This window comes from Hyperolius riggenbachi, chromosome 9 (assembly GCF_040937935.1).
Source record: "Hyperolius riggenbachi isolate aHypRig1 chromosome 9, aHypRig1.pri, whole genome shotgun sequence".
NCBI lineage: Eukaryota > Metazoa > Chordata > Amphibia > Anura > Hyperoliidae > Hyperolius > Hyperolius riggenbachi.
The window spans coordinates 259,491,799-259,515,448 of NC_090654.1; the positions used below are offsets into that span (position 1 = coordinate 259,491,799).

The window sequence follows — 23,650 nt, forward strand, 5'->3', positions numbered from 1 at the left end:
ATTCTTCAGTCGCTGGATTAGTATTTCATGATCCACAGTATCAAATGCTGCAGACAAGTCAAGAAGAATCAGAATTGAGCAATCACCCTTGTCCCTTGCAGTAAGTAGATCATTCATTACTCGGACTAATGCCGTTTCAGTGCTGTGCCTTTTCCTGAATCCTGACTGAAAAGTATCAAAGATGTTGTTATCTGTAAGCCTGGCTTCCAGCAGGTTGGCGACTGCTTTCTCGATAACTTTTGATAGGAATGGTAAGTTTGCCACAGGTCTGTAGTTGGTTACAGAATCAGGATCTAGTGATGGTTTCTTCAAGAGGGGTTTTATGATTGCTTTCTTTAGTTCATCTGGGGAAAGTCCACTTTGCAAGGAGCACTGAGTGATTTTGTGAAGTGCTGGCCTGATCAGCTCTGGGCACTGCATTAAGGATCCAGTTGGGCCAGGATCCAGGTCGCAGGTAGTGGGGCGGAGACTTTGAATGAGAATTCCAAAATCTTCTTCACTAAGAGCGTCAAAGACTTGCCATGGTAGTAGGGAGATGCAAAGTCCAGTGGTCAATTGATGTTGTTGGTGTAATGCTGGCACGGATGGTAGACACCTTGTTTGTGAAGAAGGCAGAGAATTCTTCACACCTTTCCCTGGAGAATGTGGTTGGGGCTTTTAGGCAGGAAGGATTGCAGAGTGATTCTACTGTGTGGAAGAGTTGACCAGCTCTGTTGTTGGCTGTAGATATTTTGTGCGAGATAAAGTCTGATTTTTTCTTGGTTATTGCTTGTTGGTATTGTCTGAGGTGTTGAACTTGGCTAGATTTGTGCTCCTCAGACCCTGATTTACGCCACTGTCTTTCAAGTCTGCACCCTTTCTTTTTTAGATCCATGATGGTTTTGTCAAACCAATTAGCTTTCTGCTTTTTGGTTGCTGATTTGGTGCGCCATGGGGCAATACTGTCAAGTGTTTCATATATAGTGTTGTTGTACTGGGTTACTAGAGTGTTTGGGTCCATTTGGCTGTGGAGCAGATTTGTAAAATCCAGGTTGGCAGTTATCCTCTCCGGTGTTAATTTATTCAGGGGACGGATTTTGATTGTTTCTTTAGGGAGCTGCTTGATAGGGTGATGTTCAATAGTAAACTGTATTATGTGATGGTCTGACCACACCACTGGGGTTACTGTTATGTTACTAACTTAAAACCCCTAGCCTAGATACCCCTTACCGAGAAGAAATCTCTATAAGCCAAAATCCGCGCTCACTGGAAACAAACGCCCTTCCAGCAGTGCTGGTGGCTCACTCTGCATCTTAAATAGAGCAGTCAGCTCATTTTCTGCCCCCACCGCCGGAGTTCCGGCATTTGCCCACATCAAAGATGGCGGTAATTACACTCCCACCGTGGCCAAACAAAGGGAGCCGGAATCTCGCGCCCGCGCTCGAGAACTACATTTTTTTTAACCTCCCAACCAGGAAGGAACTAACGGCTAACGCCGCACCGGCGAACGATGAAACCAGTGATACACGTACCGTGAACTAAGGACAGTGCAGCAGCCGAATACAAGAATAGTCAGGTAAGACAAATGAGGCAACCTGATATGCAAAAAAACCATGGGAAACCCACAGCATGCCGGGAGCCACTGCATCCTTTAGATGCATAGTGTGGCGGCAGGATATTTGAAACAGAGTGCCCTAAGGGAAGCCATAGATACAGTAAGGGCTCTACTACTCTTAGGAGCCTTTAGCAACCTAAGTAGCAGACCACAACAGGAGAGCATGAACCTGCTGGTGTCCGCAAAAAGTTGCAGAGGTAAGGGAAAAAGGTATAACATCCATGGAATCCATACTGGAGGCGAGGACGAAAAAATGGAAGTTTGGGGGAGGGATGACCTTATAACATCTTTGGACATGCTACTAGGGCAAAGGAGGCGGGACTTTGTCCATTAGTGTGCTGACATGGAGACACCAGGGAAAAGGGTAGGGTAGGCATGGGATGGGTGGAGGGTAATTTTAGGCACAGAATAGGGTAGGCTAGGCATGGGTCAGGTGGAGGGTAGTTAGGCACAAAATAGGGTAGGTCACGCATGGGATGGGTGGAGGGTAGTTTTAGGCACAGAATAGGTTAGTTTTAGGCACAGGATAGGCATACCTCCCAACTTTTTGAGATGAGAAAAAGGGACACTTAAGCCATGCCCATGCCACACCCCTGGTCACGCCCCACCACGCCCCTAGTCACGCATACCACAAAGATTTCTTAAGAAAAATATGTTGTTTTATAATTCAAACCACACTGGTCCTTTCTATCCTGGTTAATTTTCCTTCATAGTAACATTTTATAATTAGTAGTATATCAATTTAAAGAATGGGAAATAAAGTTTAGAGTCAATCAAACGCCATTTTTAGTATAGAAATATATGTATTTATATAGAAAGAGGGACAAAGTCCTAAAAGAGAGACAAATGAGGAGGAAAGAGGGACAGGGCTCCCAAAAAGGGACTGTCCCTCCGAAAGAGGGACAGTTGGGAGTTATGGGATAGGGTAGATTTTGCATGGAATGAGTGGAGGGTAATTTTAGGCACAGAATAGATTAGTTTTAGGCACAGGATAGGTGGGCAGTTTTAGGCACAGGATAAGCCAGGTTACCGTTAGGGAAAAAGGTTGGAAGGTTCATGTGAGGCAGAGGAATGGAAGTGGTTGCAATTTCTGATGAAGTTGCAAATATTTTCACTATAGGTAGTATTTCATGCAACCTGTCAGAATCTGCACCCCCATAGGAGAGGAATGGCCAAGGTTGCAAATTCTGACAAAGTTGCATTTATCTTCACCACACCGGCATGTGCAGGGTTAACCCCCTGCTTCCTTCCATTCTCTCTTTGCGTAAAAGAAGCAGAAGCAGAGATTCTGTTGCCCTGGTAACCGCGGTGACGTCACCGGCGTTCTAGAAGCTGGACCCCGGCGAGCCTCCCCAGGACCGTAGCGGGGGAAGCAGAAGCAGCAGCCCCGGCCGCCTGAGGGATGCCTCCCCCCGGCTACACCGCGCCCCATGGAGCCTCCGCTGAGCAACGTGACGGCCCCCGGCGGCAGCAGCAACCTGAGCTCCCCGGCTGAGGAGCCGCCGCTGCTGCACGGGGTGGCCGTGGCGTGCCAGGCGCTGCTGTTACTGGCCATCCTCCTGCTGTCCTGCCTGGGGAACTGCGCCGTCATCCTGGTGATCGCCAAGCACCGGCAGCTCCGCACCGTCACTAACGCCTTCATCCTGTCTCTGTCCCTCTCTGACTGCCTGAGCGCTGTGCTCTGCCTGCCCTTCTCCATCGCGCTGCTCTTCTTCCGCGGGGGCGGGGCCTGGCTCTTCGGGGACCGCTTCTGCTTTGCCAACGGCTTCTTCAACTCCTGCTTCGGCATCGTGTCCACCTTGACCATGACCCTCATCAGCCTGGACCGATATTACGCCATCGTGCGGCAGCCGCAGGAGAAGATCGGCCGCGCCAGGGCTGTGCAACTGTTGGTGGGAGCCTGGCTCACGGCCCTGGCCTTCTCTTTCCCCTGGTACCTGCTGGCCAAGGGGCAGTGGGTGGTGCAAAAGAAGGGCTACTACCACTGCATGTATGTGTTCCACTCTGCCGGATCCAGACTGGGCTCCGCCTACAGCATCACCCTCATCGTGGTCTGCTACCTTGTACCCTTCGGCCTCATGTGCTTCTGCCACTACAACATCTGCAAGGCGGTGCGGCTGTCGGAGATCCGCGTCCGGCCTGTGACCACCTATGCGCACCTGCTGCGCTTCTACAGCGAAATGAGGACGGCTACCACTGTGCTGATCATGATTGTCTTCATCATCTGCTGCTGGGGACCGTACTGCGTCATGGGCCTGGTGGCCGCTGCGGGGGACTACCCTTTCACGCCTCTCATGGACACCGTGGCAATTTGGATGGCTTGGGCCAACGGGGCCATCAATCCGCTCATCTACGCTATCCGCAACCCCAACATCTCTATGCTGCTGGGCCGCAACCGAGAAGAGGGCTACAGGACTAGGAACATCGCGGCCTACCTATGTACCCAGGGTCAGAACCGGGAGGTCAGAGGTCGGGCTGACCCCATTCGAGATCGCTATACCAACAGACATGGGCAAGGCAGCCGGGTGTCGTCTTCTAGCCCAGCCAACGGTGGAGATGTTGCCATGTGGGCTTGCAAGAACCCCGCCATCCTCTTCTGCCGGGACGGACAGCCAGACACCATGTCAGAGCCGGCCGTGGTGAAAACCGAGACGGCTGATACGAGCCTTTGATAACTTGTCTGATTTTAGCATTGCCCACTGGTTGGGTAAGAAACTGTTCAGGTAGTCAAATAAGAGGGAACAGGTTACCCAAAGTCGAAATTGTAGTACAAAATCCCCACAGCCCTTCTATCACCAGGTTTTTTTTTTAACCCCCGATGATTTGTTGCATAACCAAAGTATTGGTGGTAGCCGGTGAGATGTTTTTGTGAACATAGCACTTACGGGGGAAAAAATGATTTGTACTGACCCACTGGCCTGTAGTTAAAACAATACGTTGTGTACCTGAGTTTGGTTGCTAAAAGGAGCTAAGAGGAGACTTGACCAGCATAAATCATTTGATTTTAAGGGACTCTGCCAGCAAAACTGTGTGACAAATAGCTATTTTTTAAAAAGGGAACTTTTGTGTTTGTTTTAAAAAAAAATTGCACTAGAGTGTTGCTTCTTTAGCTGAATTTCAGGCAGCAGTATTATTTTGGTATTATTAGTGGTTTATGTTGCATTGTTATCTTTCATGGTACTGTATAAAGCAAGATGCAGGCATGGGTCTGTGACTGTCATGTTGAGTGTTACCTTTTAATACAGCCAGCATTTAAAAAAATATATAAGGAACAATAGGGGAGAGAACACTGACCTTTTTTGTATTTACATAGTTCAGACTTTAATCTAGTCTACTTTAGGGTACCGAGCAAGAATTTCGTTGGGGACAGTTCTCCAATCACAGCACCCTCTACAGCACAAAGCAGTTTCGAAAGGTGCAATCCACTCAATTATACTAGCTGAATTTCCCTATGAGGTTTTCTGCTGGGTCCCCTAAAGTAGAGTTGCCCCCAGACATCTTCTGCAGCACTTTACAGAGTACACGGTGGTGTCACAAACTGTTCCTCAGAGGGGCACACAGTCTGGGAATAAAGTATGGTTGAGGTGAGCCAGTGAGAAAGTCCATAGCGAAATTCCGCTAATGTGATTGGGTGGGCAGTGCTCTCTCGAACTGCTAGGTTTCACATAGGTTGTAGTAATAATACGCCCACACTTTTCAGTCAATTAGAATGCTTCAAGTTGTGGACGTTGCTGTGATTGGAGGACTGTTCCCTATGGACTTTCTCGATGGCTCACTTCAGCCATACTAGCTCCACCGTCTTACTATAGATTAACGTTGGTGGTTTTTATTTAATTTATCAGTAGGGGTAGTTCAGTGTGACGCTAGTAATGCAGAGTTGATGTTGCTATTATGCTAATTCTATGCAAATGTATGTAGCTGCTGCTGCCTTGAATTCATTTCAAAGATGCATACAGTTTACGTCAACTCAGAAATTGCACCTCATTAGCCCTCAGTACTTATCAGTATGTTTTCGGGACGTGGGAAGATATTGAAGGAACTGGAGAGGATAGAGTCCTGGGAACCGCACAGCTTACAATCTAAAATACTATGCTTTCTTTCCTCCAACCCCTTAGGGCCCATTCACACCTGAAAAAGACAAAACGCTAGCAAAAATGTCTAGGGAAATCGCTAGCGATTTAAATTGATCCCTAAACGTGTAAAAAAGAACTCTAGTAGGTTCCAGCCCTAATGGAGCTTTTTTTACAATTTAGGCCCAGTGCACACCGAGCGGTTTTTGGAGCGATCCGCCGGCCGCATCCGCCTCTAAAAACGCTTGTCTAATGTATTGCAATGGGATGGTGCACACCGGCGGTTTGCGGTTTTTGCCAAGTCGCAAACGCGCCTCCTGCTGCGCGTTTGCGGTTTTCGGAAGCGTTTCGTCCTCATAGTAAAGTATAGGAAAAACGCAAACCGCTCTGAAAAACGCTAGTTCAGAGCGGTTTGCCGGGCATTTTTGTTACAGTAGCTGTTCAGTAACAGCTTTTACTGTAACAATATGTGTAATCTGCTACACAAAAACGTACGCAAAACCGCTAGGTATGTTTAGAAAACCTCTCTAAACATACCTAGAATCGCTCTGAAATCAGCTCCCAAAACCGCTAGCATATTGCGGATCTGCTAGCGGTTTTGGTGTGCACTGGGCCTTACTGTTCCTCGGAGGGGCTCACAGTCTAATGGCCCTAAACACTTCAGGGCCCGTTTCCACTATTGCGGTTTCCGCCGCGATTCCGCAGAGTTTCCCCGCACATGAAATGCACAGGGAAACTCTCCATAGGGGATAACGGCGCTGCGGGTTAATCGCTTGCGGGTGCGATTCGGCCGGAACCCCTCACAGAATTTGCGGCAGAGGCTGCGAATCCCATAGCTGTGCATGGCACGGCTCATGGGACTCGCTTGCGATCCCGCCCAGTGCCGGCGTGCGTCTGCGAGACTCACGCCGCACTAGTGGAAACTAGCCCTAAAGGGAAAAATAGAGGAGAACAGCGAGGCAGGGCTCACACTTGCAGGATCGTAAACTCATGTATTTTTTTGTGCTTTTTCTAATACGGTTGCGTTTTTTGATGCAATGTTAAGCATTCTGCCCCATTTGAATGTATAATATGTGAATCCCCTGCTATTTCGCAAACGCAAACCAAAAGGTAGTGCATGTAGTGTTTTTAAATAGACCAAAATGACATTCCCAAAATGCAGAATCACATTATGCCAATGGAAAACCATAAAGTGCGATTTTTGCATGCTATTTTGCATTGCGGCAAAATGTATGCAATTTTTTTTCCAAGTGTGACCACTGCCTGAAAGGGGAACTGAAGTGAGAGTGATATGGTGGCTGCCATATTTATCTCTTTTTAAACGATACCACTTGCCTGGCTGTTCTGCTGATTTATTTGGCTACAATAGTGTCTGAATCACACCAGAAACAAGCATGCAGCTAATCTTGTCAGATCTGAAAATAATGTCAGAAACATCTGACCTGCTGCATGCTTGTTCAGGGGCTATGGCTAAAAGTATTAGAGGCAGAGGATCAGCAGGGCTGCCAGGCAACTGGTATTGCGTAAAAGTGAATAAATATGGCAGCCTCCACATCTCTCTCTCAGGGCTCGTTTCCACTATCGCGAATCTGCATGCGTCCAACGCATGCAGATTCGCACATGTAATGCAAGTGGATGGGCCTGTTTCCACTGTAGCGTTGTTGAGGTACGTTTTTTTCAGCTGTGAAAAAACGCACAAAAGAGCCAACGAATTCGCCTGAGAGTGGAACGCATGCGAATCGCCGCTAATGTATTTAATAGGAAATTCGCATGCTGTTTTGGTATGCGAATTTTCATGCGAATTCGCATGAAATCAATGGAAAAGCAGACCGGCATTGCCATGGTTAAATTCGCATGCATCATCATCCATGCAAATTCGCACGAAAATTCGCATGCACATGCATGCAAAATTCGCATCTGCATGCGAATTTTGCCGCAGCGATTTCGCAACGCAATAGTGGAAACGAGCCCTCACTTCAATTGCCCTTTAAAGGGAACCTGAAGGGAAAGGGATATGGAGGCTGCCATATTTATTTCCTTTTAAACAATACCAGTTGCCTGGCAGCCCTGCTGATCATCTGCCTTTAATACTTTTAGCCATAGACCCTGAACAAGCATGCAGCAGATTAGGTGTTTCTGACATAGTCAAATCTGACAAGATTAGCGGCATGCTTGTTTCTTGTGTTGTTCAGACACTACTGCAGCCAAATAAATCAGCAGGACAGCTAGGCAACTGGTATAGCTTAAAAGGAAATAAATATGGCAGACTCCACATACTTCGCTTTAGGTTCCCTTTAAGGCCTCTTTTCCACAGACTGTTGATAGGCAGTGAAATGCCTCTCAAACTCTCACTACTGCTCACTGCTGCCTGGTAACTGCTCACTGCTGCTGCCTGGTAACTGCTCACTGCTGCTGCCTGGTAACTGCTTGCTGAGCATGCAGCTCAACAGTCCGTGGAAAAGAGGCGTTAAGTAGGGATGGTCAGTGAGATGCAAATAATTCCAAGTTGATGCAGGATTATGCATGCAAATATCTGCAGCCTGTAAATGGACCGATCAAATTCTACATTGAAGGTGGTTGATTGGTCAATTTTGTAGCTACAGAAATTTTCAATTTGCATAATCTTGCGTCAACTTGAAATTATTTGCATCTCATTAACCAAGAAGAAATGAGGAAATCAGTGCAACAGGGACATAGTCATTACTGAATACTAACCCCTTCTCTGCTAAGTGGGGAAGAGTTTGAACGTCTGTCATGATCTTACTGCCCAAGTGATCACACTAAAGCCATGGAACCACCCTGAGGGAATAATCTCCCCAGTGGGGACACAGACCGCAGTAACAACCTGACAAGTTTCTATGCTGCCCCACTTTGCCCAAAACGTACAAAAGTTGTATATTTTGACTGATCTCTGTGGCAGTAAAAAATGCCTGTGAATATATGCGAGTATAGCTTTAAATAGTCAAATTTGCAGCAGGCATGTGATGTTACGCTCTTCTATCTCCCGCCTCCCCAGCACTGGAGGCGGGGTACTGTGAGTTGGGTTAATCATGCATCCCTTGGAGCTGAGTGCTGTACAGACAGGTTCTGTTGATAATGGAGGAGGGATGATGACACAACGTACGATGGAGCAGCATCGAGTAGGAGGGGTTGGTTGAAGAACAATGTGCTTGGCTGAGACAATCTGGCACTCTGGATCTCTCAGTAATGTTTCGGGGCTGCTGTACACCCTCTCGATTCCCAGCAGTGACAGTCCCAACTGGCGGCCTGTACTCAGTGATGCCACATTCACACTTAGAAACGCAAAACGCCGGAGATTTTTTCCGACATTTTGCATGAGTGATTTTTCCGTGATTCCACGCGGAAAAATCACTGAACAGTGAGGCGTTTTTGCCGCGATCGCGTTTAGCGCTTCTATAGCACTGAAACGCAATCGCCGGGAAATCGCCTGAAAATGGTGCAGGCGACGCGTTTGGCGTTTTTGCCCGTTTTTGGCTGATTTGTGGCGATTAGCGCAAATTGCCCAAGTAAGAATAGGGCCTATTCTTACTTGGGCTAATTTGCGCTAGGGTTTCATTACGCTAGCGCTTTTAATAAGCGCTAGTGTTCGAGCGTTTTGCCGAAATCGCGGCAAAACGCTCTAGTGTGAATGAGGCCTTAAAAAATACTGCTTTGGTCATGTGACTGCTACTTTGGCTGTTTAAGAAAATATTTAGAGGCTTTTTTTTGTTACTGGGAGGCGGTCCTGGGCTGCGAGTCGTATGCTTGTTGCTGCCTGAAATTCAGCTTCCAATCTGCTTTTTGCGCAAACCTTACAAGGAAACTCCAGGATTTTTTTTTTCTGTTTGAGTGGGAGGAGTTTAAACATGTATCCGTTTTTTAGAACTGTCTTTGTTTTTGTCCCCACTTAAGGGCTCGTTTCCACTATCGCGAATCCGCATGCATCCAACGCATGCGGATTCGCACATGTAATGCAAGTGGATGGGCCTGTTTCCACTGTAGCGTTGTTGAGGTGCGTTTTTTTTCAGCGGTGAAAAAACGCACAAAAGAGCCGCAGAATTCGCCTGCAAATGGAATGCATGCGAATCGCCGCTAATGTATTTAATAGGAAATTCGCATGCTGTTTTGGTATGCGAATTTTCATGCGACTTCGCATGAAATCCATTGAAAAGCACACCGGCATTCCCATGGTTAAATTCACATACATCGTCATCCATGCAAATTTTCATGCAAATTCGCACGAAAATTCGCATGCATGCGAATTTTGCCGCAGCGGTTTCGCAACGCAATAGTGGAAACGAGCCCTCATACAAACTGTGACTAAAGATGGACAATGAGACGTAACTGGCATACACCTTGGAATTGTGCCAATTTAAGTAATGCACATCCTGACCATCTCGATTGACCCAATTTGGAAATGCATACAATCCAAACTGGCAGGCATTGTGAGGATTAGGGAATTTTTATGAGATGCTAAGAAATCCAAGTTGATGCATAATTTGTGCATAATTTATGTAAATGTATGCAGCCTTTGAATGGTCTGTTGGTGCTAGTCTAGTTTAGAGGACCTAGCAGGGCACCTCTTGGGCCACATACAGACATCAGACCATAGTCTTCGGAAAATGAAAGATCACAGACCAATCTTACCACCCTTCCTGTAGTATAAGAGCCATACTCTATACAGTCTTTTCTATGGAGCTGAACTCCACATCAGGAAAAAATCTTTGCAAGATGCTGCACACACAGATGCTGTACAGACACAAAAGATCAGTATCTGCAAAAGATCTGTTCCTGCCAAAAATCCATTCCTGCAAATTGCAATGATAGTCTATGAGATCTGCAGATCATCATACACACATGATTTAACTGACATTCATCTGCAGATCCGCAGATCTGAAAATCCATCCTGGTGGATCTGATCTGCAGATGAATGTCAGTTAAATCATGTGTGTATGATGATCTGCAGATCTCATAGACTATCATTGCAATTTGCAGGAATGGATTTTTGGCAGGAACAGATCTTTTGCAGATACTGATCTTTTGTGTCTGTACAGCATCTGTGTGTGCAGCATCTTGCCAAGATTTTTTCCTGATGTGGAGTTCAGCTCCATAGAAAAGACTGTGTAGAGTATGGCTCTCATACTACATGAAGGGTGGTAAGCAGGGGCGTAGCAATAGGGGGTGCAGCGGTAGCGACCGCATCGGGGCCCTTGGGCCAGAGGGGCCCCGAAGGGCCCTCCCTCAACTACAGTATTAGCTCTCTATTGGTCCTGTGCTCATAATAATCACTTCTATACTATAGATGCTTTGAATAGTGGTAATCATTAACAAGCTGTTCCCCATCCCCTTCTTGCACCTCTGACACTGTAGTTACCATTGGCAGGTTTTGGTGCGCCGTATCAATTGTTATGTATACAGTGCTTGAGGGGCCCCATTGTAAGACTTGCATCGGGGCCCACAGCTCCTTAGCTACGCCATTGGTGGTAAGATTGGTCTGTGATCTTTCATTTTCAAAAGACTATGGTCTGATGTGTGTATGTGGCCATAGGGAACAGTCCTCCAATCACAGCACCCTCTACAGCACAAAACATTGTGATTGGTCGAATAGTGTGGGCGTGGTTTACTACAACCTATCTGACACCTAGCAGACCAAGAGGGTGCTGTCCACCCAATCACGTTAGCGTAATTTCTCTGAGGTTTCCTGCTGGGTTCTGTTCTGTTTCCAAGCTCCATCAATTTACATGCAATACAGAGTTATTTGCATCTCGCTGACCAACTATAATTATAATACAGAGGGCAATTAAAGCTTGACTGGTTCTAGCCTTGAATGACAACTGAAGTGAGAGAGATATGGAAGCTGCCATATTTATTTCCTTTTAAGCAATACCAGATACCTGCCTGTCCTGCTCATGCTCTGCCCCTAATATTTTTAGCCATAGACCCTGAACAAGCATGCAGCAAATCAGGTGTTTCAGGCCTGGTGCACACCGAGCGGTTTTTGTAGCGTTTTCCAGACCGCTTCCACCTGTGAAAACGCTTGGCCAATGTATTTCAATGGGATGGTGCACACCAGCGGTTTGAGGTTTTTTAGCAAACATAATTGTAAGATCTGACAAGATTAGCTGCATGCTTGTTTCTGGTGTCATTAAAACACTACTGCAGCCAAATAGACCAACAGGGCTGCCAGGCAACTGGCATTATATAAAAGGATATAAAAATGGAAGCCTCCATATCTCTCTCACCACAATTTCAACCCACATTTAGAACTTAAAGTGAACTTGTATTAAAAAAGGGCTTAGTAAATGAAATGTGTGTACAGATATGAGTGGTAAGGAGTTGCCTGCTTTCTGTCTATTTGGGCTCTCTGTTCTTTTTAATTCAAGTTTGTACTCTTGTATGTGGTCATAAGAGGTGCGTCTCTGCCTCTGAGTTCCCCGGTGTACATAGGAGTGACTGTTGGTTCCTCTGACGTTTTGGTCTGTTGCAAATTCATTTCATTATTATTATTACTTTTGTACAATTGTTATTTAGCAGCGACAGATTAATACTTCCATGAAACACTGCACTGTACTTATCACTTTTTTTAATACAGGTTCATTAGTGAGGAAAAGGTGTTTTTTTTTTTTTTTTTTTGCTTGGAGTCCCCTTTTAGATTAGAAAGGCAGTACAATTAACTGATCTACTTTATAAATAGTATATTTGATATCTGTGTTCCTTTACACTTGTGACATGTAAGTTCTTGGATCGAGAGAGTAATGAGATGCAAATAATTGACATGCCATTCAGAGCTATTTGCATTCCATTATTTGCCATCGCTGTTCTTGAAGTATCTTTTTGTATACGGTACTCTCAGAAGTGTTGGTTAATTATTACTTGCTGCTATAATAAGAATGCTCTGTAACCATGATACTGTCTGACATACTGACATGTCGCCATGGCGACACAGGGATGATTCCTAACTGGCCACAGTAGATACTATGAGAACCTGTAAGGGATCTACTGTAATTGATATTAGAGCTGAACTCCTATCGCACTGTGAAATGTTTTACCGATTTAAAATAATAATAGTGATCCAGTCTAGCCAGTTCTGTGACTTAGGACTTTTATACCAGAAGTAATTTGCTGCATTTTGCGCTTCATTTCCGATCGCATGCATATCGCAAAACGCAAGGATGTCTTCAATGTAAAGAAGATCACAGGAGCCGTTTTATGCTTTTGCGATCTAATTTTGTACGATCGCAGATGTCCTGCATGCTGTTTTTCTTCTGTGTTCCTGACAGAGAAAATCGCAAAAATGCAATCACTGAAAAATTGCATTCTAAAAATTGCAAAGATTTCATTTGCAGTATAGAAGAGTTCTCAGGGCTGTTTACCGCTAGGAATTTGCAATCATGTTGTGATTGCTATCACCATTCCTAATGCACCCAATACATGTTGAGGCCAGGGGCACACTAGAAATCGCAAACGCTAGCACTTTGTGTCAGCGTTTGGCGATTTGCGCTGTTTTCTGGTGATAAAGGTAACTCATAAACTATGTATTGGAGCCCAAACATTCACAAATGCTACATGTCCTGCGTTTGCAATTTTCAAAATCGCAATCGCTTTAGTGGGCTCACCGCCATACACTTTCATTAGCAAGCGTTTTTAAAAGCAATAGCGATTCTCAAAACTGCAAAACCACTCAAAAAAGTGTTCTAGTGTGTCCGAGGCATTACTGTGCAATCTGACTGGTACCATTGCTGTCAGTGTGAGCGCAAATGCACGAAAAATACAGTGGGGAAGATTGTGTCACAATTACACCACACTACTGTAATTATCCCAGGGGAATAGCGCTAGTTTTGTATGAGCTAAGGGTTTTGTTTTTTTTTGCGATCCAAAAGCGATCGGAAATCGGATTGCAAAACGCTGCTTTTGGAAAACAGCCCTTAAAGGCAAACTTAAGTGTCCTAAAAAAATGACTTGTACTCACCCGGGGCTCCCCTCAGTTCCCTGCAGCTGAACGGTGCCCTCGCCGTGTCTCTCCGATGCAGCTGGACTCGCCGGCGGCCACTTCCGGTTCGGCCGTCACTGGCCGACAGGCTGGGAACGCGGCTGATTAGCCGCGTTCCCGGCCGCAATAGCATTAAAGAAGGCGCTATTGCGGCTGGGAACGCGGCTAATCAGCCGCGTTCCCAGCCTGTCGGCCAGTGACGGCGAAACTGGAAGTGGCCACCGGCGAGTCCAGCTGCATCGGAGAGACACGGCGAGGGCACCGTTCAGCTGCAGGGGGCTGAGGGGAGCCCCGGGTGAGTACAAGTCATTTTTTTTAGGACACTTAAGTATTCCTTTAAAGGACATCCGAGGTGAAAATAAACTAATGAAATAAACAATTGTATCAATCTTCCTTTTCTTAAAATTGACTTTTTAAGATATTCCACAGTTTTATGTGTAAATCTACTTTTTAAGTTTTAAGTGTTTTTATTGTTTTTGCTCAAGGACACATTCATTGAAGTATTCCAGAGCTAAAATCTATGAACTGTTGACCCTTTTTATCTCTTTACTGCTCTCAGAAGCCATTTTCTGCTAGGAAAGTGTTTTATAGTTGGAATTTCTTATCAGTGAGGGTCATACTGTAGTCACTTCCTGACTGAGTCAGGACTGAGTCAGCCACGTACATACCTGATATTTGACTCTTTCAGGCAGGGAAAGAAAAAACGGAACACAGCATAGTTATTTGTGTGCTAGGCACTGTACATACACATGTCTATCTCATCATGGCACGTCACCTCGGGTATCCTTGGGCCAGCCAGGCAGCACAGGCTTCTCCCACCTTTTCTACCCTTTGCATCTGAGCAACACAGGCTGGGTAAAGGCCTTTTTCCTAAGGTGCTGATTGGATAGTGTGGAGAATCAGTACACTGAGGAGTCATCAGCCCAGGGCGACCAATCATATTTCATCTAGTGAATTTATCAAGGACTCTAGTTGCTTGCAGTGCTGCTGCTTCTCCTATGCTTTTAATTTAGTTTATTTTAGTTTATTTTGTTTGTAAATCAACCTCAAAACATTTTGGGAAAGGCCTAAATCAGAGCTTGTAAAAGATATAAAGTGTTTGTGTGCGCATACTTAAGGCTGGTTTCACAGTGGGACGTTACAGGCGCACGTTAGAGCAGCCTGTAACGCACCCCACCGCACAGCAATGAAAAATCAATGGGCTGTTCACAGTGCCCACGTTGCGTTACATAGTAACGCCGCGCCACCAGACAACGTGCTGCATGCACTACTTTCTAAGCGGCAGAGCCGCGTTAGACTGCTTGCACATGCTCAGTAACGTTGGGGAGGAGCGGAGAGCGGCCAGGCACGTGGCTAATTAATATTCACTGCACTCAGTGGCGTGCAGTGTTTACTTCCTGGAGCGGCCGCTCTGTGCAGCGATTGGCCGGCGGGACCACGTGATGCCGCATGCGCACAAGAGTACGCATCACGGACGCCAAAGTAAGCTGCACAACGTGGCTCACTCTGACGTCCAAAGCAGGGAGCACCAGGCGTTGCGTTAGGGGCACGTTATGCGACCATAACGTCCCCTAAAACGCAACGTCCTGGTGTGAAACCAGCCTAGGTGTACTTAAAAGATTTGTAACTTTAAATACGATAAAGTATGATATACACTTTACATTTTTGTCAGCTGAAACAATCGGTCACGATTACGGTCCTTAAAGGATAGATACGAGGAGTTTAAAAAAAAAATCGACATACCCGGGGATTCCTCCAGCCATTGGCAGCCGATATGTCTCTAGCCGTTACAGATACCAACCGACATCTAATGCTCCTGCACAAGTGCTGCTTGCGATCGCGCTCATGTGGTCTGGAGTGGTCTGCGCAGAACATGCCAGACCACGTCAGCGTGATTGACAGCGGCACTGGCGCAGGCGCAGTAGAGGCCGACCTCGAGGATGTGGAGCTGCGGCGAGTGCACAGGACGGCTGCCAGGGGCTGGAGGAAGCCCCAGGTAAGTAATCCCTTAATTTTTTTTTTCCTCGGACCTTCCTTTTAAGGACCAGAGACCACTGGTACCAGAAACCGGCGCATACCGACACATTTCCGCACTGAATCGCTACTACTGTTGTTCACACCACACATCTGTCGCCTCAGGTCACCCACTCTGCTGTCTCTATGACGACAGAGTGTTGTGAGCCGGTCAAGAGATGATTTCATTGGCTCCTGACTGATTTATGTAAGCCAATGAGAGTTGATAACATTGATGACAGGGTCAGGTGTCAATGAAATCGGCTCCTGACCGGCTCACAGAGCTCTGTTGTCGTAGCGACAGCAGGGTGAGTGAGCTGTGGCTGGGAGAGAGTGACGCGATCGGCAGGAACGATGAGAGCGGCAAGAGCGTGCGGCAGCGGTGAGGTGATATCTACACCCTGGCAGGAATAGCAGCCTCCAAACCGGGCGTAGATTTCAATCACATATGTCCAAAAGCGGTTAACATGGGCTATGACATTTTAAGTGTTTCTGCATGCGGGAAAACTGCGTCCCCTAGTGTGACCCCTCCCACTTAGTCTCACAGCGTTGGTCAGATGGAGCCAGGAAAGTACCGCTGACAGGAATACAGTTTATAAGTGTTGCGTTCCACGGTTCATTTAATCTTTTGGGATTTTATTAATTTATTTTTGTATGTCGGCGCTCATTTGGTTTTTGCTTTATTACAGGTGGTCAAGGAGATATTAATGATTTTGAGTTGATGCAATTTGTGTTCATTTTATGCAACTTTATACATGCTTGGAATTGCGCCTGTTAAATTATCTACTTCCGTTCCAGGCTGCATAAAATCACCATGAACCTTGAAATTAGGATTATCTCATTGACCATCTATGGATGAACATTTCTGGGCAGTCAGTACTCTACAACAAATCCGGTTGCCACGGTTGCAGAAAAGTCATTTGAGCTTGTTGAAAATTCTTAACTTGCTGAAAATTGAAATGGAAAAGTAATTTTTAAAAGCGTTAAAGTACACTTGAAGCGATTTAAAAAAAAAAAAAAAAAAAAAAAAAAACAGTAGAGGGAAGCCTGTGGATGGTCCAGAGACTTTCCGGATCCTCGTACAGCCCAACAATCCAGCACTGGGTCCCTGTTAGGTTCTTCTGGCCATGGGCGTGGTCATGCACCAGTGCATCCGGTGCACACGCAGCTTCATTCTTCTGGGCATGCTCTGATTTTCTGTGGCCAGAAGTTGAAGAGGGGCCCACTGCTTGAACAGTGGGCTAAAGGGGGATCTGGGAAGCTTCTGGACCACCCATGGGCTTTCGACTACTGAGGTATCTAATTTTTTTTTTAAACCACTTCAAGTGTACAGTAAATTAGGTGAAGCGGCACTGATCTGCGTTAATGGCAGTTCTATAACCTAGCGTGGCTTCTGGTTTCTCAGTAGAGCCTGTCACAGGTTCACTTTTCATTTTCAGAAATGTTTGAACTTTTTGTTTACAAATGAACACTGTGATAGTAGTTATTCCCGGCTCTGTGCAGTCGTGATGAGTTATAAGTGAGGTGAGTTCACCTCCTGTGTAGCCTGATCGTCACCAGAACTGCTGCCGGTTATTTTCCTTGTTGCTCTGTAGTGGCTGTGAGGATGTCGCTGGTCTCTGAATTGTTCAATGTGCTCCATAACACTCAGGGCTGGTTCTAGACTTTTTGCTGCCTGAGGCAAACTTGTGAGGATCCTCCCCCCCCCCCCCCCTCTCCCCAAATTGGAATGATTGCACTGCACCCAACAATGTGCACCAAACGTTATAGCTGCGGTGAGCTCCCCCCCCCCAACACTCTATATATAGGTAGGTAGTCAGGTATAGGTGCCCCCAGCATAGGTTACCCAGGTATAGGTGCCCCCAGTATAGGTTGGCCAGGCACTCTTCACTTCCTGTTATTGCCTGGTGCTGCCCCCAGACTTGAGGAAGTCGCCTCACTTGTTTTTTTTTTTTTTTTTTTATAATACAAATGGTCTGAGATCATGTAGCTAGCACTTGGCTAGCTACATGTTGCCCCCCCCCGATCGCCGCCAGCACCCTCTGATCCCCCCACGATCGCCGCCCTTATACATACCTCTCCACGGAACTCACGATGGTGCAGCCTCTCCAATAGCCTACAGGCGTCTCTATGGGGAGGATCAGGACTGCGCATGACGTCGATGTCAGTCATGTCCGTTGCCATAGCGACGACAAGCTGTTCGGGGAAGTTGCGGGATCGTGGTTAGGTAAATATAGCTGGCGGCGATCGGGGGGGGGGGGGGGGGGAAGGGATCAGAGCGGTGCTGGCGTACTTGAGGCACATGTGTAGCGAGCCTAGTGCTCGCTACACTATATAAAACAAATTTAAAACAAAAATGTCCCTCCCGCGGACGCATGGCCGCAACAGTAGAGCGCTAGGGTGGTTAATGAGAGAGATATGGAGGCTGCCATATTTATTTCCTCTTAAACAATACAAGTTGCCTGGCTACCCTGCTGATCCTCTGCCTTTAGCGATAAGACCCTGAACTAGCATGCAGCAGATCAGATAATTCTCACTGAAGTCTGACTGGATTAGCTGCATACTTGTTTCTGGTGTACTTCAGACTCTACTGCAGCCAAAGAGATCAGTAGGGCTACCGGGCAACTGGTATTGTTCAAAAGGAAATAAATATGGAAGCCTTCTTATCCCTCTCACTTCAGATGTGCTATAAAGTGCTTGCTCAGGCTAATATTGTATTAGAGTAATGGGTCCCGAATATAAATATAAATATATATATATATATATATATATATATATATAATTTTTGAATCTTCTGTTTGGTTTATGTTGTGTAGGAGTTTCACATTATGAGGTGCCGTTGATCACTGGTCTGTATCCCACACATCTTCATATCTGTGCCTTTAAATCTTTAAAATGAAGGTTGCCATATTTATTTCCTTTTAAACAATACCAGTTGCCTGGCAGCCCTGCTGATCTTTCTGGTCAAATCCAGTTAGTTATTATAGACTTCTGATCTGCATGCTTGTTCAGGGTGTATGGCTAAAAGTATTATGCCTGGTACACACCATGCAATTTCCCATCAGATTGAATTGATCATTTCAAACAGGTTTGTTTTCCGATTTGTTTTCTCATCGATTTTGTACAGAAGTATTCAGAAAATCGATCGGAAATCAGACCGGACATGTCGGAATTATCGATTCAACCTGCCAATCTGATGGAAAATTGCATGGTGTGTACCAGGCCTTAGTGGCAGAGGATCAGCAGAGCAGTCTCCATATCCCTCTCACCTCGGGTTCCCGATAAGAGAAGCCAGCGCAGCTGTCGTGTATTTGGTTTACTGGGGTAAGCCGTGTTCACTAGAGAGTTGTGCGCTACTGAATGTTGCTATTGAATAACTGCACCAGTTTATTATATTGTGTAACTGATCATCAGTTACCTCACATGCTTTTCTCCAGAGTGCCACACCAGGGAGGCTCTGTACAGACTGGCATTTGTAAGATTCTGAATATTCCCACGTACATGTCTTGGACTGTTACTAATGTTTGTTTATGCAGATGCAATCTGATGAGAGTTTGGTCACTTTCAGATGAGCAGCTGACAGGCAGTGAATTCACCACCTGTCAGCTGCTCTCCTGTATCGGCCGGCATTTGTTAACGCTTGGTATCAGGGCTGGACAGGCACCCCCCTCCATGGAGTCACATCTAAGCATGGCTGCAGCCATGCTCAGTCACAACATTTCGTGGGTATCTGTAGCTGGGTAACGCCACTGCATGTCAATTGTCAAGCGTTGACATACGTGCTGTTACAAATACTACCGTTCAGCTGCACCCGAATGGCGCTTGTGGGCAGCAGATGGGAGGCTAAACTGCCTAGTAAGCAAACAGTTCAGCCTCCTGAAAAAAAAAGGCTTCTGTGTTATGGAGAATTTTTAGGATCCTGGTTCCTCTTTACCTGTAGGGGGAGTTGTCAGACTGAAGCACACAGCTCAGGCAGTACCATAGACAAGCTTAAAGGGGAACTGAAGTAAGAGGTATACGGAGGCTGCCATATTTATTACCTTTTAATCAATACAAGTTGCCTGGCAGCCCTGCTGGTCTATCTCTGCAGTAGTATCTGAATAACACCAGAAACAAGCATGCAGCTAGTCTTGTCAGATCTAACACCTGATCTGCTGCATGCTTGTTCAGGGGCCATGACTAATAGTATTAGAGGCAGAGGATCAGCAGGGCTGCCAGGCAACTGGTATTGATTAAAAGGAAATAAACATGGCAGCCTCCATATACCTCTCTCTTCAGTTCCCCTTTAATGAGGTCCTTTCAGCCTGAACTGCAGACTTAAAGAGACTCCGTAACAAAAATTGCATCCTGTTTTTTATCATCCTACAAGTTCCAAAAGCTATTCTAATGGCCCATACTCACGAGGGACTTTTGTCGCCTCAACACGCGGCGCGCGCGTGTTGCGGCGACAGGTCGCCCGTGAGTATGGGCCGTCGCACGCGCGCGCGCCCCCGAACTGTCGCCCGTCGCTATGTCGCCATGCGATTGAAACTTTCAATCGCATGGCGACAGTCGCCGCTGCCCCCCCGCCGCAACTGTCGCTAGTCCGCGTGAGTACGCGGACTAGCGACAGCAACCTCCATTGAGGTTCACAGACCTTCCGGTGAGCTTCCGGCGGGGGGAGGAGGAACGTCAGCGACAGCTTCCGCCTTGCCGCTGGTCCCTCTTCCGCATGTGTACGCGGAGGGACCTGGCGAGAAGCTGTCGCCGGCCTGTCGCCCACACGCTCACGTGTGCTGGCGACAGGCGAGTTTTGCAGCCCGTGAGTACGGGCCATAATGTGTTCTGGCTTACTGCAGCACTTTGTACTATCAAAGTCTCTGTAATAAATCAATGTATCTTTCCCTTGTCAGACTTGTCAGCCTGTGTCTGGAAGGCTGCCAAGTTCTTCAGTGTTGTGGTTCTGCTATGCACTCCCCCATCAGGGGGGAAAGAAACACACAAATGATCTCTTGAGATTCAAAAGGAAGTCTGTATACAGCCTGCTTGTGTATGGATGTATTTTCTATGTGTGGACATACTGTACATCAACCTACTTCCTGTTTGGTGGCCATTTTGTTTGTTTATAAACAAACTTTTTAAAACTGTTTTTAACCACTTTTAATGCGGCGGGGAGCGGCGAAATTGTGACAGAGGGTAATAGGAGATGTCCCCTAACGCACTGGTATGTTTACTTTTGTGCGATTTTAACAATACAGATTCTCTTTAAAATAACACAAAAAAAGCCCCTCCTGCTAGGTAAGACTTTTCCCGCTTACATAATTTAAACAATTTCAGAGAAAGTATCTAACAACTGTCCATCTGTGGTTAGTTCTTCTCTAGTGTGTTTTTATTTTAAACCAGTAGTTTGGGGGTACCCCGAGCAGCACAAAGTCCTGTGTGCAGAGTGCTAGCCGCCTGCTCTTCTCTATACACGTCATGGTATTGTATTCTCATACGCCTTAAAGAAAAAGGAAGACGCTTGCAAATGATTAAAATGCCAGTATTTTTTTTTTTTTTTGTACAGTATTTATAAAAAAGAAATCTTTATTGAAATTTGTATCTGTTTGTGAGAAGTGAATGTACAGTATATTATTTTGTAACGAAAGCCAATAAAGGTCTTATGCAGAGGAGATGTCATGGCTGCTTCTTGTGTCTTCTGTCCGTGGCTGTGTGTCTCAGTTAAAGAGGAACTCCAGTGAAAATAATGTAATAAAGTGCTTAATTTTTACAATAATTATGTATAAATGATTTAGTCAGCGTTTGCCCATTGTAAAAGCTTTCCTCTCCCTGATTTACATTCTGACATTTTTACTGCTGACAGGTGATGTCAGTGGAAGGAGATGCTGCTTGCTTTTTTGGCAGTTGGACCCAGCTGTAATTTCCCACAATGCAACGAGGTTCACAGACGGGAAACTGTCAGGACCATAGTCTTGACATCACAGTGTGGGAGGGTTTTCACCGCTATCAGCCATACAGAGCCCCCTGATGATCTGTTTGTGAAAAGGTAAAGATTTTTCATGGGAAAGGGGGTATCAGCTACTGACTGGGATGAAGTTCAATTCTTGGTCACTGTTTCTCTTTAACATACTGCGTTTAGAAATTAGCTGCTCTGTTGATGCAGCCAGCTGACAAAATGAAGAGATCAAATTACAGTTATGGTTTGTCACAGATGAGGGGGAAATTAAGACAGGCTAATCTCCCTATATCAGGCATGGGCAAACTTTGGCCCTCCAGCTGTTAAGGAACTACAAATCCCACAATGCATTTACCTTTGAGTCATGACTGTGGCTGACAGACTCCTGCAATGCATTGTGGGACTTGTAGTTCCTCAACAGCTGGAGGACCAAGGTTGCCCATGCCTGCCCTATATACATACAGGGGGCCTTTTTCTATGTAGTCCTTCTGTCCTGTGCAAGAGTTCAAGTCTACTTTAAAGTAGGAGTAAACTCTGTTTTTTCAAATAATAAAAAAATGAATTCTGCATTTATTAAAATCTTTATAAATTATTTCAACACCTCTCCCCCTAATTAATAATGATTACGCAGGAGTCTGTACCTGTTTTATCTGCAGTCCCTTATTTCCAAAGCCAAGAAAGAGGAAGTCGTTTTTTCAGCAATTACGATTTTGGAGTGATTGCAGTTTTTGAAGCGATTCCATTTTTCATGGTGAATTGGTCTCAACATGGATGTTCCACCAGGATGAATATGGCTACATTTACAGTGGAGTGGCATAATGGCTGCTTCATAACGCAGCTTGCCGCAATGCACCACCTATGTCATGGTCAAGGTACGGTTGGTTGTTTTGGGGGGGGGGGGGGGGGGGGCAGGGGTGCATTGCAGTATAACGGGGGTGTGGCACTGCATGCAGGGCATTATTGCGAGACGTGCGTGTTAACATACTTTTCATTGATGCAATGCACAGATAATGTGTGCCACATTCCCAATGCATTCCTGCTTTCATGGGGAACGCAATGCCTTTTGTAAATGTAGCCTATAAAGAAAAGTATTTTCCATGGTGCCAGGCTACGGCCACAGGAAAAGGTGTTACAGGTATATTTATTATTTATTTATTGTATTTATAAAGCGCCAGCATATTACGCAGCGCTGGACATTAGTTTAGGTTACAGACAATATTTAGGGGTGACATACAGCAATATGACAATACAGGGATACAAGAAAACCAGATCACACAGCACAGTATGAGTACAAGGTAATGCTTAGTCAGTCACTGGATGGGAGCATAGAGATTAGGCAAGTTAGGTTCACTCAGATGCATAGCATGGGTTCACAGTAATGGAGGTGCAAGATCAGGTAGGACACAAAAGGAGGAGAACCCTGCCCAAAGGCTTACAATCTAGAGGGAGAGGTAAGGACACGAATGGTAGGGGACCAGAGTTCAGCTGTGGGTTTAGAGCACTTGTGAGGGGTAGTAGGCCAGAGTGAAAAGGTGAATTTTGAGGGCTTTCTTGAAGATGTTGAAGGTAGGAGCTGCCCTAATGGGTGGAGGTAGGGAGTCCCATAGTGTTGGAGCAGCTCTTGAGAAGTCCTGGAGGCGTGCATGGGACTGGGTGATGCGGGGGGCGGTTAGGCGAAGATCATTGGAAGGGCGGAGTGAGCGGCTAGGTGTGTACCTCTGAGTAAGATCGGAAATGTAGGTTGGACAGGTTTTGTGGACAGATTTGTAGGTCAGACACAGTATCTTGAATCTGATTCTGGACTGGATAGGAAGCCAGTGGAGAGATTCTAGGAGGGGATCTGCCGTGGTGGAGCGATGGGAGCAGTGGATAATTCTGGCTGCCGCATTCATGATGGACTGCAGTGGGGCTGTTGGGGTCATAGGGAGACCAGACAGCAGGGCATTGCAGTAGTCAAGGCGGCAAATTATGAGGGCATGGATGAGGAGTTTGGTGGTGGCAGAGGTCAGGAAAGGGCGAATCTTACAGATGTTACGAAGGTGGAAGTT

General features: G+C 46.1%; 2 protein-coding genes across 2 annotated transcripts in view; one reads left to right on the top strand and one right to left on the bottom strand.

The window, feature by feature from the left end:
* LGALS3 (galectin 3) overlaps nt 1-23,650 on the bottom strand; it is a 517,589-nt gene that overhangs the window by 88,215 nt on the left and 405,724 nt on the right. The gene's annotated exons all lie outside the window — the stretch shown is intronic.
* GPR135 (G protein-coupled receptor 135) lies at nt 2,949-4,646 on the top strand. Its single transcript, XM_068252136.1, has one exon. The coding sequence runs from the start codon at nt 3,025-3,027 to the stop codon at nt 4,264-4,266; it is 1,242 nt and encodes a 413-aa protein (XP_068108237.1). The 5' UTR covers nt 2,949-3,024; the 3' UTR covers nt 4,267-4,646.

Bases quoted from the DNA above. Each gene is read 5' to 3' on its own strand.
- GPR135 (XM_068252136.1), top strand. From the start codon at position 3,025: ATGGAGCCTCCGCTGAGCAACGTGACGGCCCCCGGCGGCAGCAGCAAC.